Below are 14289 nucleotides of genomic sequence, written 5' to 3' on the forward strand. Positions count from 1 at the left end.
CTCGGGGCCGTACCTCGGGCCCTGGCGACGGGTCGCCGCGGGGGGCGTCGCGGGTCGGGTCCCGGCTGCAGCTCATCGCGGGCGGAGCCCCCGAGACGGCGGGATCGGGCGGGCTCGGCGCCGAAGCTGCGGCGCGCGCCGACGGGTCTCCGCGGCAACCGGGCACCCCGCGGGCGGCGGGCAGGTGTGGCCCGGAGGCGGCTCCACCCGCCCTGGCCCGCCGAGCAGCCCGAGGAGGCCGAGGGGGAACCCCCCGGCGAGGGCGGTGGCGGAGCTGGAGTGGAGGTTTGGGGTCCCAGTGGTCCCCGAGATGGGGAGCGATACGGGCCCTGGATCCTCAGATTCAGCTTCCAGGAGGTAGTTCCTGGGCCGGCCCCGAGGAAGGGGCGAGTGGCCTGGTGCAAGTCGCTCTGCGCGCCTCGAGGGACGGAGCGTGTGTGTGTGTGTGTGTGTGTGTGTGTGTGTGTGTGTGTGTGTGTGTGTGTGTGTGTGTGTGTGTGTGTGTGTGTGTGTGTGTGTGTGTGTGTGTGTGTGTGTGTGTGTTGTCGCTGGCTTCCGTGGAACCTCTGCCAGCGTGTGTGTGTGTGTGTGTGTGTGTGTGTGTGTGTGTGTGTGTGTGTGTGTGTGTGTGTGTGTGTTGTCGCTGGCTTCCGTGGAACCTCTGCCAGCCGTGCAGAAAAATAAAAGCTACCATGGCCTTCATGTGAGGCATAACCATGACTTCCAGGACTTCCAGGCAGGAACAACTGCGCCCACAAGAGCTGTTCTAAAGCGTTTTCTGTGTAGGAGTTCAAGGAAAGGTGATTATGAGCTAGATTTTCAGCAAGATCCGTTCGGGGCATTGCTTTCGTTGGGAGGAAGGGTCTGTGGGTTTTTTTTGTTTGGTTGGTTTAGGGCCACACCCGACTGTGTTCAGGAGCTACTCCAGGTTCTGCGCTCAAAAATCATTCCCGGAGGAACTAGATGAAATATTGGGGAATCAAACCTGGTTTGGTTGCAGGTGGAGGAAGGAAGGAAGGAAGGAAGGAAGGAAGGAAGGAAGGAAGGAAGGAAGGAAGGAAGGAAGGAAGGAAGGAAGGAAGGAAGGAAGGAAGGGAGGGAGGGAGGGAGGGAGGGAGGGAGGGAGGGAGGGAGGGAGGGAGGGAGGGAGGGAGGGGAGGAGCATTTGACTGTACTTTCAGAGTAATTTCATCCTAAATTGCCAGATTTCTGCTGATACTGTTTTTATCATATCTAGATTTGAAATTATGGCCAAAGTATGCAATCCCCAGACAAGCTGATAGCTGCTGTAGGAGATAACCAAAGGATCACTTCTAGCCTGATTCCTTCACCCACCAAAGTGAGAAAAAATACATAAAATGCTGGAAGGCATGTTCTGCTTGTGGTTCAATCTGCAGCACCTCATGGTCCCCAGCACTGTGCCAAGAGAAGATCCTAAGCACTGCCAGGTGCAACCAAAAACACTGGGAAAACAACAGGGCCAATTAATATGTTCATTAAATAAATAGGTCACTTGCCTTGCCTGGGGCTGGTTGTTTTGTTTTCTGTTTTGGAGCCACACCCAACAGTGCTCAGGGATTATTCCTGGAGGTACTCAAGGACCTTGAGATGCCTGAGATCAGGAGCAACCTGAGTCAGCCAAACACAAGGCTTGCATTACTTACCTGTGGTACTCTCACTCTGGCCCCAGCACAAGCTGTTTTTGATCCCCAGTCCCTGAACTCTTCAAGGAAATGTCCCCAAAAAGCCCAGAGCACCACTGGATGTGGCTCCCAAACCAACATAATGGGGAGAAAATACATGAAGTCAGCAGCTGCCCTACAACTACAAAGCCAGAGTGATAGTATAGATCAGCACATGACTGATCCCAGCATCCCATATTTTCCCCTGAGCCTTCCAGGAGCAATTTCTGAGCACAAAGGCAGAAATAACCCGTTATAACACACACCAGGTGTGACCCCCAAACCAAAAACAAAACATAAAAATGTGCAACCAATAAAAATCAATATTTAATCACTTGGGTTTTATTGTTTTGGGAGAGGGCATCACATCTAGGGGTGCTCAGAACTCCTGGCTCTGTGCTCAGGGTTACCCCTGGTGGGCTTGAGGGACCATATGGAATGCTGGTGATCCAACCAAGGTCAGCAACATACAAAGCAAACACCCTACTAGGTACTATCTCTCCAGCCATTAAATCATGTATTTATTTTGGGGTCATACCTGGCTGTTCTCAGGGTTTCCTCCTGGCTCTGCACTTAGGAATCACAGCTGGAACACTCCGGGGACAATAAGGGGAGCAGGGGAATCAATCAGGTCCGTTGTGTGCAAGTACCCTTCCCACAGAACTATCACTTCAGTCCCCACCAAAAAAAAAAAAAAAAACTTTGGGGGGTGGGCCACACCCAGCAGTATTCAGGAGTTACGCTGTGCTCAGGAATCACTTCTGGCAGGCTCAGGGCGACCACATGGGATGTTGGGGATCAAACCCAGATTTGTCCCAGGTCAGTCGCATATAAGACAAATGCCCTATCCACTGTACTATCACACTGACCACCCAAATCAATTCTTTAGGACAAATTTTCCCTTTTATTTTATAAAGGGTCTGAAAATGAAATGAAGGGTCCATTTAATAGAAAATGGATTGAGCTCCAAAGAAGAAAGGTAAAGTTGGCAGCTCAACTGACATCAACTCTCAGGCTATCTGTGACATTTGCCCTCCCTGAGGTTTAAGGGGGGGAAGGATGATATTTAAAAGTGGATGGGGGGGCCGGAGAGATAGCATGGAGGGTAAGGCATTTGCCTTTCATGCAGAAGGTCATCGGTTCAAATCCCGGCGTCCCATATGGTCCCCCGAGCCTGCCAGGAGCGATATTCTGAGCATAGAGCCAGGAGTAACCCCTGAGCAATGCCGGGTGTGACCCAAAAAACCAAAAAAACAAAAACAAAAACAAAAAAAAAAGTGGATGGGGCCCAGGGACCAAGTGATCTCAGGAGCATTTAGGTCAGATCTAAATAGTCAAGCCAAAGTCAACGACAACAGAATCAAGAGACCCAAACTATAACAGGCTAAACACAAAATGAACCTTTCTCTAGCAGTCTAGGGGGATAGGGATGGTGGCTTGGGATGCATGCTGAGGAATATGGTGGAGGAAGGTCAACACTGATGGTGGGAATGGCCCTAATTCACTGTCACCTAACACCTGAAATACAACTGAGAAATACTTGTAATTCACAATGGCCTCAATAAAAAAAAAAATAAAAGTAAAAAAGGATGATGTTTGTGGAAGTACCTTAGTGGCCACTAGGGGGAGCCAAGATGCCAGGATCTTTCAACCAGAACTGGGTTTGGATTTAAAATCAACGTAGTTCAAGGGCACCCAAAGCAACGTCTCTTTCTCTAGTAAAATGAACATCGAGACATAAGTCTCGTTCAGGATTAGAAATCAAGTATTTCTGATGCCCGAGTATCATTACCATGGCCCTGGTCATGCAAGCTGGGGCTGAGAAATGGTATAGCACATGGCCAACCTGGATTGGACCCCCAACATCCCACATGGCCCCCTTTTATCTCCAGGAGGGATTCCTGGATGCAAGGCCAAGAGTGACCCTTGAGCATGCCAGGGTGAGATCTAAACACACACACACACACACACACACACACACACACACACACAGCACAAATAATAATAAACCTATGCAAGAGGGTAAAGTTTGATAAAACAAAGCATCCCTAGAGCAGGATTTTTTTTGTGTGTGTGTGTGTGGTTTTTGGGTCACACCCGGCAGTGCTCAGGGGTTTTTCCTGGCTCCGTGCTCAGAAATTGCTCCTGGCATGCACAGGGGACCATATGGGACGCAGGGATTTGAACTGATGACCTTCTGCATGAAAGGTAAACGCCTTACCTCCATGCTATCTCTCCGGCCCCTTGTTTTTGTTTCTTGAGCCACACCCACCTGGTTATTCCTGGCTCAGTGCTCAGAAATCTCTCCTGGCAGGGGCCAGAGCGATAGCGCAGTGATTTGCCTTGCACGCAGCTGACCCAGGGTGGGCCTAGGTTCGATCCCAAATGGTCCCTCAAGCCAGGAGCCGTTTCTGAGCACTTAGCCAGAAGTAACCCCCGAGTGTGGCCCAGAAATCAAAAAAAAAAAAAAAAAAAAAAAAACTCTCTCCTGGCAGGCTTGGGGATGCCAGGGATGAAACCCAGCTCCATCTGGGGTCAGCCACATGTAAGGCTGACTCTACCACTGAGCTATCGCTCTGGCCCCAAAGAACTAATTTTTAAAATAGGAAAGTTTACAAAAGTAGTGATAGTAGTAACAAAACTGACAAACCTAAAAAAAATAACCTCTGGAATTGGAAAGATACTTCAGATTGATTTTGTTTTTAATTAGAAATGTTTAGAGGCCAGAGAGATGGCATAGCGGTAGGGCATTTGCCTTAGACACAGGACAGTGGTTAAATACCAGCATCCGATAGTCCCCGAGCCTGCCAGGAGTAACCCTGAGCACTGCCCGGTGACCCAAAACAAAACAAAAAAAGAAATGCTTAAAAAAAAAAGACCTATGGAGAAAAATTCGAAACATCAAAACATTAGGACAAGTTTCTGGAGAACTTTGGATTAGGGAAGATTATGGCTTTGTTTCTATCTCTGCTATAGCCATTTGTATAACTTCCAGGTTTCATTTATTGCTTATTGTTAAGCATCAGACATAGTTTAGTACTTTGTAATAGAGAGATCAGAGGAATGCTGTCTTCCCACTCCCCATCTCCCCATGGAATACTGTGGCAGGGCAGGGTTTTGGAATAAGGCTTAGTGGAGGTCAGGAAAATAAGTGGAAGATGGAGGTTCAGAAGTAGAACTCAATTATGTGATGCCTATGGAGTTTTCTTAAAATGAGTGCAAGGAGGGAACAGGTAATACAGTGGGTAGGAGTCTGTCTTACATGAGAACCACCCAGGTCAATCCATCCCTGGCAACTCCTATGGTTTCAAGTCTACCAGGAATAACCTAAGTGTTGAGCCAGGAGTAAGGCCTGAGCACTGGTGGGTGAGATGCACACACACACAAACTTTATATTTAAAGTTGGAGATCTCTCTATAGATGAACAAAGAGCTGGTGAGCCCATGGCAAGTCTGCTCATTGGGGAACCCAAAACCCATACCTTGAGGTAACACTGCACAGCCAGAGAGGCTAAACTCAAACGAGGAAAATGAAGCAACAAGGACATAAATCCTGTGTATTGTAGGCAGGATGTAAAACGTGAGCCTGTAAGAGAGGCTGGGCAGTTCCTCAGAGGCTAAACAGAGTTGCCCCTTCCAGTGCTTTGGAAAATACAATCTACTGCACAAATCCTCAGCCTGGGGCTAGCTTGACCCAAATGATCATGTGTTTTGACTTGGGTTAAGTATCTGCAGACGGGGCCGGCGAGGTGGCACTAGAGGTAAGGTGTCTGCCTTGCAAGCGCTAGCCAAGGAAGAACCGAGACCACGGTTCGATCCCCCAGCATCCCATATGGTCCCCCCAAGCCAGAGGCAATTTCTGAGCATCAAACGGGTGTGGCCGAAAAACAAAGTATCTGCAGACAATTCTAACACACTAAGCATTTTGGGGATTTAAATACTTGAAACTGGAGTCCGAATAGATGGGAAAAGAGTCAAACTGCACAGGTTTTGGTAAATATTCTCACAAAGCACCAGGACTCACTCCAGTGGAACACTGAGAAAAGAGCTACACTGGCACCAGCTGATAGAGTCTGGAGCTTCTTAAAGAAACAAACCATCATCCCTGTGACAGTGTTGCCTTGGAAAGTGAAACCAGTGAGATTTTCATCATTCTTTTTATTATTGTGCAAAAAAAACATTTCCAGGATTATTCCTAATTTTAGATGCAAAACAAGACCCTGAATATCTGGTGGCCACTGAAGAAGGTATACAAAATGGGTGCTCCAAATACAATGCACCAAGAAATTTTTTTCGAAGCATTTTAAAAAACAGAATCGTCTACAAATCCATTTGCTTAAAACATTCATGTTTTAAAAGAATCTATTCGGCTTGATTCTAACTATGACAAATAGCATTTAAAAGATTCCATTTTTCAAAACCATTTGTTTCATTCCATCCAATTTCCCAACACCCACCCCACAAGTGAATCAAAATATAAACATGTGCAAATACAGCAGGCTGTTGAAATAAACTCAAGTTGGAATTTATTTGAGGTAAGTCTTATGTGTGAAAACATCCGTTTTAAAAAATGTCTCTCTGTAACCATTAAAATAACATGTTGTTCTAAAGCCCTCAAGCCCCATATCAGTAAAACTCTGTGCTCCTTTAAAATGTGGACCACCATGCAGATCACTGGGGGAAGAGCAGAGTAACTTAAAAAATAGAACTCTTTTTTATTTTTAAACTTTACTTATTTTATTGATTGACTGGTTTTGGGCCACATTCGACAGCACTCAGGGGCTACTCCAGGCCCTACACTCAGAAATTGGCCACGACAGGCTGGGGGACCATATAGGATGCCAGGAATCGAACCACGTCCCTCCCCAGTCGGCCACATGCAAGGCAAATGTCTTACTGCTATGCTCTCTCTCTGGCCCCCAAAACAAAACTCTGTTGTTTTCTACCCAATTAAAAAAAAAAATCTCCATCCAAACTCCTTGAAACTATGAAATAAGTTACTAAAATCCCAACTATAACAATGTAAAAATCTGTAACGAGTTTCCTCCATTTTCTCCCCCAAAGGAGGCAGGAACAAAGTGCCTCAGAGAAGACTGGGCAGAAAAGGACCAATGACCCCCAGAGAAGAGGCACAGCCTTCCAGAGGCAAAGGGTTGGTCAGACCTTGCTCTGCATTTCAGGAGTTCCTAAGTGAGCCACCTAAAAGCGGCCCATCAAACTGAAAGATGCCGTATTTCCCTGTAGTCAGCCAGGTGGGCTCCGAGGCAGCCAGCTGCTCGCCTTGGCCTGGCTGCAGGCCCACCTGAATTTCAGCTTTCAAAGTTCGGATGCTGCAGAGAGGGGCCGGGTGGAAGCCGCTCAGAGCCTGATGAAACGGAATGGTAAACTCCCATTTCCGGTCCCCTGTCAACTTTCTGTAATTCAAGTCGCCCTTCAACAGGACTAACTGGGCCCTCTGCAGTTCAGCATATAAATCGGGAGCAACGTGAGCCATGGCACAGAATTCGTGAGGGAGCGTCCAGAAGACGTGGTCACGATACACCCAGCGGCCTGTTTCCATGTACTTCCCCCAGTCATTCCCACACCTGGATGTCCACTTATGGTTCGACTGCTTTGCCTGTTCAATGAGCCATTTAAAATCGTGGATGGTGGTATCGGACACAAACCAGGGAATCATTTTCCCATAAAAATAGATCTCAGTGGCCAGTTCAGAGGTTAACAAGAAGTCAGCTAAAACTAAATCTGTCACAAGTTCAAACCCAGAATTATCCAGAACGATCGCCACACGAACAGAAGCCTGTTCTGCTTTCTTGTACTTGTTAAGCAAGGACCAAAGATGCTCCATGTCATTCACTAAAATGAAAGGTTTGAGGTCTTCCAAAGAATCCATTATGTTGGTCTTCTGAGAACTTGTTTCTCCACCTGACAGAGAGAGATCACACTTGTTTCCCCACAATGAAATCTGAAAAAGAAAAAACAAAAACTATTTACCCTCTTTTTTTTGGTTTTTGTTTTGTGTGTGTGTGTGTGTGTGTGTGTGTGTGTGTGTGTGTGGTTTTTGGGTCACACCTGGCAGTGCTCAGGGGTTATTCCTGGCTCCATGCTCAGAAATTGTTCCTGGCAGGCACGGGGGACCATATGAGACACCGGGATTCGAACCAATGACTGCATGAAAGGCAAACGCCTTACCTCCATGCTATCTCTCCAGCCCCTACCCTCTTTTTGAATCACCAACACAGACTCAATGTTTGCTGATGTCTAAGGATGGGGTATAATAATAATAATAATAATAGGAGCTAATAATGCTCCACAAATACTAAAAATACACAAGTCTACACTTCCCTGCTAATGAAAAGACCAACTTCTCTGTCTTCACTTTCATGCTGTATCCAGCTGTGTGTGTTCAAGGAACCACAGTGGTGGTGAAGCTAGAAGCCAACCCTGCCACCCCCATCCCCTCACCCCACCCCACCCCGTGCAAAGCCTGTACCCAGCACCACGAGCTCTCTAGGAACACACTGTCTCTCCAGGATCCTGGATGCACAAAGTGAAACAAGGAACAGCTAGCTACTTATTCTGTAAGGAACAGCCAAAAATGGGTCTGAAAGACTTCAGCACCCAGATCATTTCATGAGAATGAAAAGGTATGCATTTTGCAGATAATAGGAACATAGAGGAAGCCAGAAAAGGGATGACCTTACAATTCAAAGCTGACAAAAAGTGAATCTCTTTATTTCATCTCTCTCTATATACTACTCCAGAGGCCCCCATAAAGATCAACTTTGTGCTGTTTCTCCTGCTCCAGCTCAGCTCTTTCAAGAGTCCACTGAGCTTAGGACACTTAGCAAACTCTCTGGAATTTAATTCTCTCTTGTCAAATAGGACAGAAGGTAGAGTGCTTGTCTTGCACAAAGTAGATCCAGGGTCAACCCACACCATCCCATAAGGTCCCCTGAGCCCACCAGAAGTGATCCCTGAGCACAGCTATAAGTAAACCTTGAGCACCGACGGGTTTGGTCCAAAAACAAAATAAATGCCACATTTGAGAAGGGAGATTCTGGAACTGGCCCCTCGGCTCCATTCTCACAATCTGCTCAGAGTCAGCCTTGAACAGTCTATGTTATGTGGTAGCTACCACCCACAAGTGGCTCATACTTGAACATGGCTTAACACATTATAGGGACAATGTCATTCCTCTGCTCGATCCCTGAGTAACACTGAGGCCACTTTCAGCAAAACCTGGATGTTGGGTTACACTTATATTACCTAAAACATACAGAGTCGGGGCCGGGCGGTGGCGCTAAAGGTAAGGTGCCTGCCTTACCTGCGCTACCCTAGGACGGACCACGGTTCGATCCCCCGGCATCCCATATGGTCCCCCAAGCCAGGAGCGACTTCTGAGCGCATAGCCAGGAGTAACCCCTGAGCGTCACCGGGTGTGGCCCAAAAACCAAAAAAAAAAAAAAAAAAACATACAGAGTCCTCACTTTGGCTTACAAGCCTTTTGGAAACTACCATCCCTATGCAGACTCACAGGTACAGAGTAAGATAGATGAGGAGACTGAAGCAAAAACCCAGGCCCACACACAAGCAAGCACAGAGCAGGCCTGTGAGCCCTCGAGCCAGGTACTGGGATCGGACACTAGCTAGGACAGAGGCCAATTCCCTTCCTCCTCAAGTCATTGCAGTCTTATCATGAACTGACTTCCCTGCGACTGTGCTTTCTTGGGAAATGGTGCCAGCTCTGATTTGAACTGCTGAAAGATCAAAGCCTGGGAGACTTCGGGCTTACCTGCAGAAATTTAAAAAGCTCCTCCTTCAGCTGCTCCTCTTCGAGGTAGTTAAGAGTGCTCATCAACTCTCGCAGGTAAGTGCACAAACTAATAACAGATTCTTGTGACTCATAGAAGCTCTGCTCTTTCGATTCCTTGAATACGTCAAAGTGGTCGATTGGCGGACTGAAATGGAAGAAAAGACATTCCTGCAACTCTGTACCTCCACTGCAGAGTAGTATTGCTGGGGCACAAATTCATGCAAGAAAGCTCAGATCCCCAAACCACGAATTAAAAAAGTTGTCACTCTTTGGGGCTGGAGAAAGTGAGTTTGCACAGGGGTTAAAGCGCATGCCTTGTTGTGGCAAGCCAGGCTAATCCCAGTGCAAAGTCTCCTAAGTCCCCAAAGTCCCCTGCATGTCTTCTTGTGTGTTTTCCCATATGCCCGTACTGGAGTCTACACTGAGCACAGGCTCTGGGCCCAAAACCTCAAAAATAAATGTTCAAAATAGAAAACAGCAATATACGTTCCCAAATATTGTGACTTCCTTCTAGCCAGCCAGTCACTGTGGAAAGCAACAGCCTGATTTCGGGAAGGTGACCAGCATCCTGGGAATTCTTCAGAGTGGAAATTTCTTCAGAGCCTCTGGTCAGAGAAAGAAAATCCACAACCCCTGGGTTCATTTTTATTTATTTTTTGAAAACAGCCAAAAGTTACTCCAAACAATTTCAGCAAAACAAATGAAGTGTAATCAAATGGTTACAAATGGTAAACAAATGGTGTGTAATCAAATGGAAGAAGACACTTCTGGTTAAAATGAACTGAAAACTAAGAACACTGATTTTTCTATGAAGGCTTGACAACTGGCTCTGAGAGAAGGTCCTTAGCAGGAGCCACACAGCTGAAAGGAAGCAAATCAGTCTCTAAGGGAAAGATAGAGCCCGGATTATTGGGCCAGAATGACAGCTCCTATCACTTCACTTCAATGACGCCTGAGTTCTACCGCACATGGACCCTCCTCTCAAAAAACCAACAACCCAAGCAAGATTGAGAAACTAAGACAGCATCTAAGGCCAGAGATGCAGCTCACTGGGAGTGTGTCGACTTCAGCCATGAGTCCCTAGTTAAATCCAGTCACCAAAACCTTCCCAACCCTATAAGATTCCCCCAGAAGAACCGCAAAACCAATGCCAGGGGATGAGGTTTGGCAGTGAAGTGCTCACTGGCATGCATGATACTAGAGAGTAATTAGTTAAAATCACCAGGAATCTATATTGCTACCACTTCCAGAAACTCCCAATAGTAAGACTGTGTCTGCTGAATTGATTCAGACTTCCACTGTTTTTTATATTCTTTATTTTGGAGGGAGACTTTCCCAGCAATTCTCTGCCAAGAAGTTCAATGCACAGGGAAGGCCTCCATATCCGCACTTGGTAATGTTCAGGGGAGCATGTAGTATGGGAATCCAGTGAAGATTTGAACCCCTGTACTACCTCTCCAGGCCTGTTCTGTATCTATAATCATCTTACACTTCCCCCCAAAAAACACAAGATACTTAAAACACATGGCTAGATGGCCACATACTCACCTCTGGATAATGGCTTCATGGATTCTCCGATACATGTAGCATTCTACAAACAACCATGGTGAATAAAACCACCTTGGCTTTTCGTCACTTTCAGTTAAAAGATTTTCTTGATATTCTAGATACTGATTCCATGTGTCAGTATCAACAAACTTTTCAACCAAAGGAATAATTGGTTTATCTGTTTGCAATTCATTTCGTAATTTAGAAAGAAGAGAAATAGCTTTCTTTTCAGCTTCCATACCCTTCTGCAAAAACACAAGAGGAAAACAGGTATATAAATAACTGTTGCATGTAGGTCATTTTATACAGAAATGTTTAAGGAGCCAGAGAAGTACAGGGTTTAAGACCCTTAACCAAACTCAAGTGCATTTGGGACCAGAAAGACAACAGAGAGTAGAGCATTTGCCTTGCATGAGGCCAACCACGGGTCAATCCTTGGCATCTCATGAGTCCCCCAGAAACAGAAATAACCCCTAGCACCGATAGGTGTGGCCCCAGAAACAAAAACCACGTAAGTAGATAAATAAGCTCATTCTCATGTCATAGAGGGTTCCAGGCTGATCCCTGAGCAAAGCCAGGAGTAAGTCGTGAGCACCACTGGATACAGTTCTAAAGCCAACCACATCCCCCCAAGAGTATAGGAGTGAATATTTTCTTTGGAGAAACATGCTTTTATAGATCTAAATTTGAGAAGGAAAAATACATTTCAGAACACTTTTTGCCTTTCAGAAAAAAAAACTTTTATGCCCTTCAGAATTTTTTATTTTTAATCATAGTGCTCAGGAATACTTCTAGCACTATTTGGGGACCACATATGGCAGAGTTGGAAGCTGGGCTCCCCTTGTGTAAATCATTGGTTCAATCTCTTGAATTCTCCCTCCAGTCCTTGGAGAAGTATTTTTGGCCACACCCAGAGATACTCTGGGTTCACTCCTAGTGGTGCTCATGTGCCAGGGATTAAAACTGGGTTAATTGGAAACAAGGCAAATGCCCCATCCACTGTACTATCTCTTTGCCCCACCCCCCAATTAAATTTGCTTGAGAGGGAGGGCATACTAGTCAGCAATACTCAGTGCTTACTCCTAGCTCTGTGCTTAAGAATTACTCTGGGGATGGGAGACTATCTGGGGTACCAGGTTGGCTGTGAGCTAGGCAAACTCCTTCCCTACTGTACTGTCTCCACAGGTCCCAAATTAAAAATTCTTAAGCGAAGATTATTTACTTATTTTTAGCAGTCTTTTATTGTCAAAACTATCCCTCCTACCCTCCTATGGAGGGAGAGAGGGAGAGAGGGAGAGGGGGAGGGAGAGAGAGGGGGGGGAGGGAGGGAGAGAGAGAGAGAGAGAAAGAGAGAGAGAGAGAGAGAGAGAGAGAGAGAGAGAATGGACCAACCTACCATACCCTCAACCAAATCCTCTGCCTTCATTAGTACAGGCCTACATTCCACCATGGGCCCCAGCGCTTATGTGTGTTGTTCTGTGTCTCTCTGAGCTCAGAGAAGCTCCAGGTGGTCTTGAGCGGAGGGGCCAGGAGGAGACCACATGAGGTGCTTAGGATCAAACCTGGGTCAGCTAGCAGAGCACACACCCTACCAGAGACTAGCCAAAGATTATTGATCATTCAACTCCCACCTTCCTTTTTTCTTCTTATGTGCTACAAATCTTTTTTTTTTTTTTCAGGTTGACCACTTCCACACAGGAAAACTACGGAGGACTTCTGTAACTCCCCAAATTTAAAAGTAAAACACAAGTCTTACCTCTCCATGTTTCTCAAAAAATTCGTTTTTGTGTCTATGCAGGGAATCTATAGCTTTGGTCAAGATCTGTGGCAATCTGTCTTTAATTGTCAAATAGGCAAAGGACCTAGGGAGAGAAGTCACATGGTGCCTTAGTGTCTTGTTTAGTGGTACAAACACTGGCAGACTGGACATCTTTCAGCTTCTGTAACACCCAACTTCAAATCAAAGTCCCCTGCGTCCTACCACTGCCAACAAGCCAACCAGCAGCATCTGCCTACTGATCAGACACGAATTCCTGGGAGTCTTGCAGGGTTGAGAAGAAGCTCGATGGAGTCCTCTAATCTCTGAAGGTCTCAGGAGGCCCAGTCCTGATTTTTATCTGCCCCAGCCTAGTCCTTTATCTATTTCTTCATCAGAAACTAGTTTGACCAGAGGGGCCAGAAAAGGGATAGTCAAATAAACAGGCTCTTCTGCTTATGAGTGACTTCACCCTCCAGAAAAGTCAAACTGCCTGGTGGGCGTTCGTTAGCCAGGAAAAAGTACTTAGTGGTCTGTTTCTGTCATTTCTCTCTATATTCTTAGCCACGTGTAAATCTTTTTTGTTTGTGTTTGTTTTTGGGTCACACCCGGCAGCGCTCAGGGGTTCCTCCTGGCTCCAGGCTCAGAAATCGCCCCCGGAAGGCTCGGGGGACCCTATGGGATGCCGGGATTCGAACCACCGACCTTCGGCATGCAAGGCAAACGCTTTACCTCCATGCTATCTCTCCGGCCCACGTGTAAATCTTAAAAAGACTTCCCATCTCACAGAGCAACAGCACAGCGGGTAGGGCGTTGACCTTGCACGCTGGCCCACCCAGGTTCAGGGTTCCATCTGCCTGACCCACGGGGTCCCCGGGGCAGCACCAGCCAGCCAGGGGTCCGAGTCATCCCTGCGCACCTCCGGGTGTGACTCAGAAACCAACGCAATAACCACCACCACCTCCAGCAAACTGTTCCGAACCAGGGAAGTCCGTTTCTTCCGAGGCGCAGCCAATCGCCCGGCTTGGGAGGACGTTCGGACAGACAGTTGCAAGCTCGAATCCCAGCACAAAGTCAAAGTCAACGCCATGGTTCGAAGGAGCCGGCACTGCTTGCCAAGAAGCGGGGCCAGGAAGGCCTGGTGGCGTCACCGTCCTCCTCCACCCATCCTAGGCAGGAGGGCGGCTTCCTCCCCGGGGAGGACGAACGCTCCCGCCTCCCCAACTGTCCCAAGTCCCGGTGCCGGGGACGAACCCGGCCCAACCCGAAGGCGGAGCGCCAGCCCCGCAGCCCGAAGGCCCCGAATCCGACCCCGCAGCCCGGCTCGTGGCCGTCCACTGCCGGGCGCCAGAGGCCACGCGAGGCCGCCTCGGAGCCGAACCCGATAGGAAGGAGGGAAGGAAGGAAAGAAGGAAAGCAGCGGCACGCACCCGACGTCCCGGCCCGACAACGACGCCGGGGCGGCAGCCATGGCAGCGCGCTCTCCGCCCC

General features: G+C 47.5%; 2 protein-coding genes across 2 annotated transcripts in view; both read right to left on the bottom strand.

Moving 5' to 3' along the window:
* Positions 1 to 14289, bottom strand: part of MTHFD1L (methylenetetrahydrofolate dehydrogenase (NADP+ dependent) 1 like) — a 641585-nt gene that overhangs the window by 144078 nt on the left and 483218 nt on the right. The gene's annotated exons all lie outside the window — the stretch shown is intronic.
* ARMT1 (acidic residue methyltransferase 1) lies at positions 6632 to 12899 on the bottom strand. The gene is made up of 4 exons (XM_049765389.1): positions 12799 to 12899; positions 11043 to 11287; positions 9474 to 9639; positions 6632 to 7643 (listed from the first exon to the last, which is right to left on the bottom strand). The coding sequence occupies exons 2-4, from the start codon at positions 11279 to 11281 to the stop codon at positions 6858 to 6860; spliced, it is 1191 nt and encodes a 396-aa protein (XP_049621346.1). The 5' UTR covers positions 11282 to 11287; positions 12799 to 12899; the 3' UTR covers positions 6632 to 6857.

This window comes from Suncus etruscus, chromosome 18, assembly GCF_024139225.1.
Source record: "Suncus etruscus isolate mSunEtr1 chromosome 18, mSunEtr1.pri.cur, whole genome shotgun sequence".
Taxonomy (NCBI): domain Eukaryota; kingdom Metazoa; phylum Chordata; class Mammalia; order Eulipotyphla; family Soricidae; genus Suncus; species Suncus etruscus.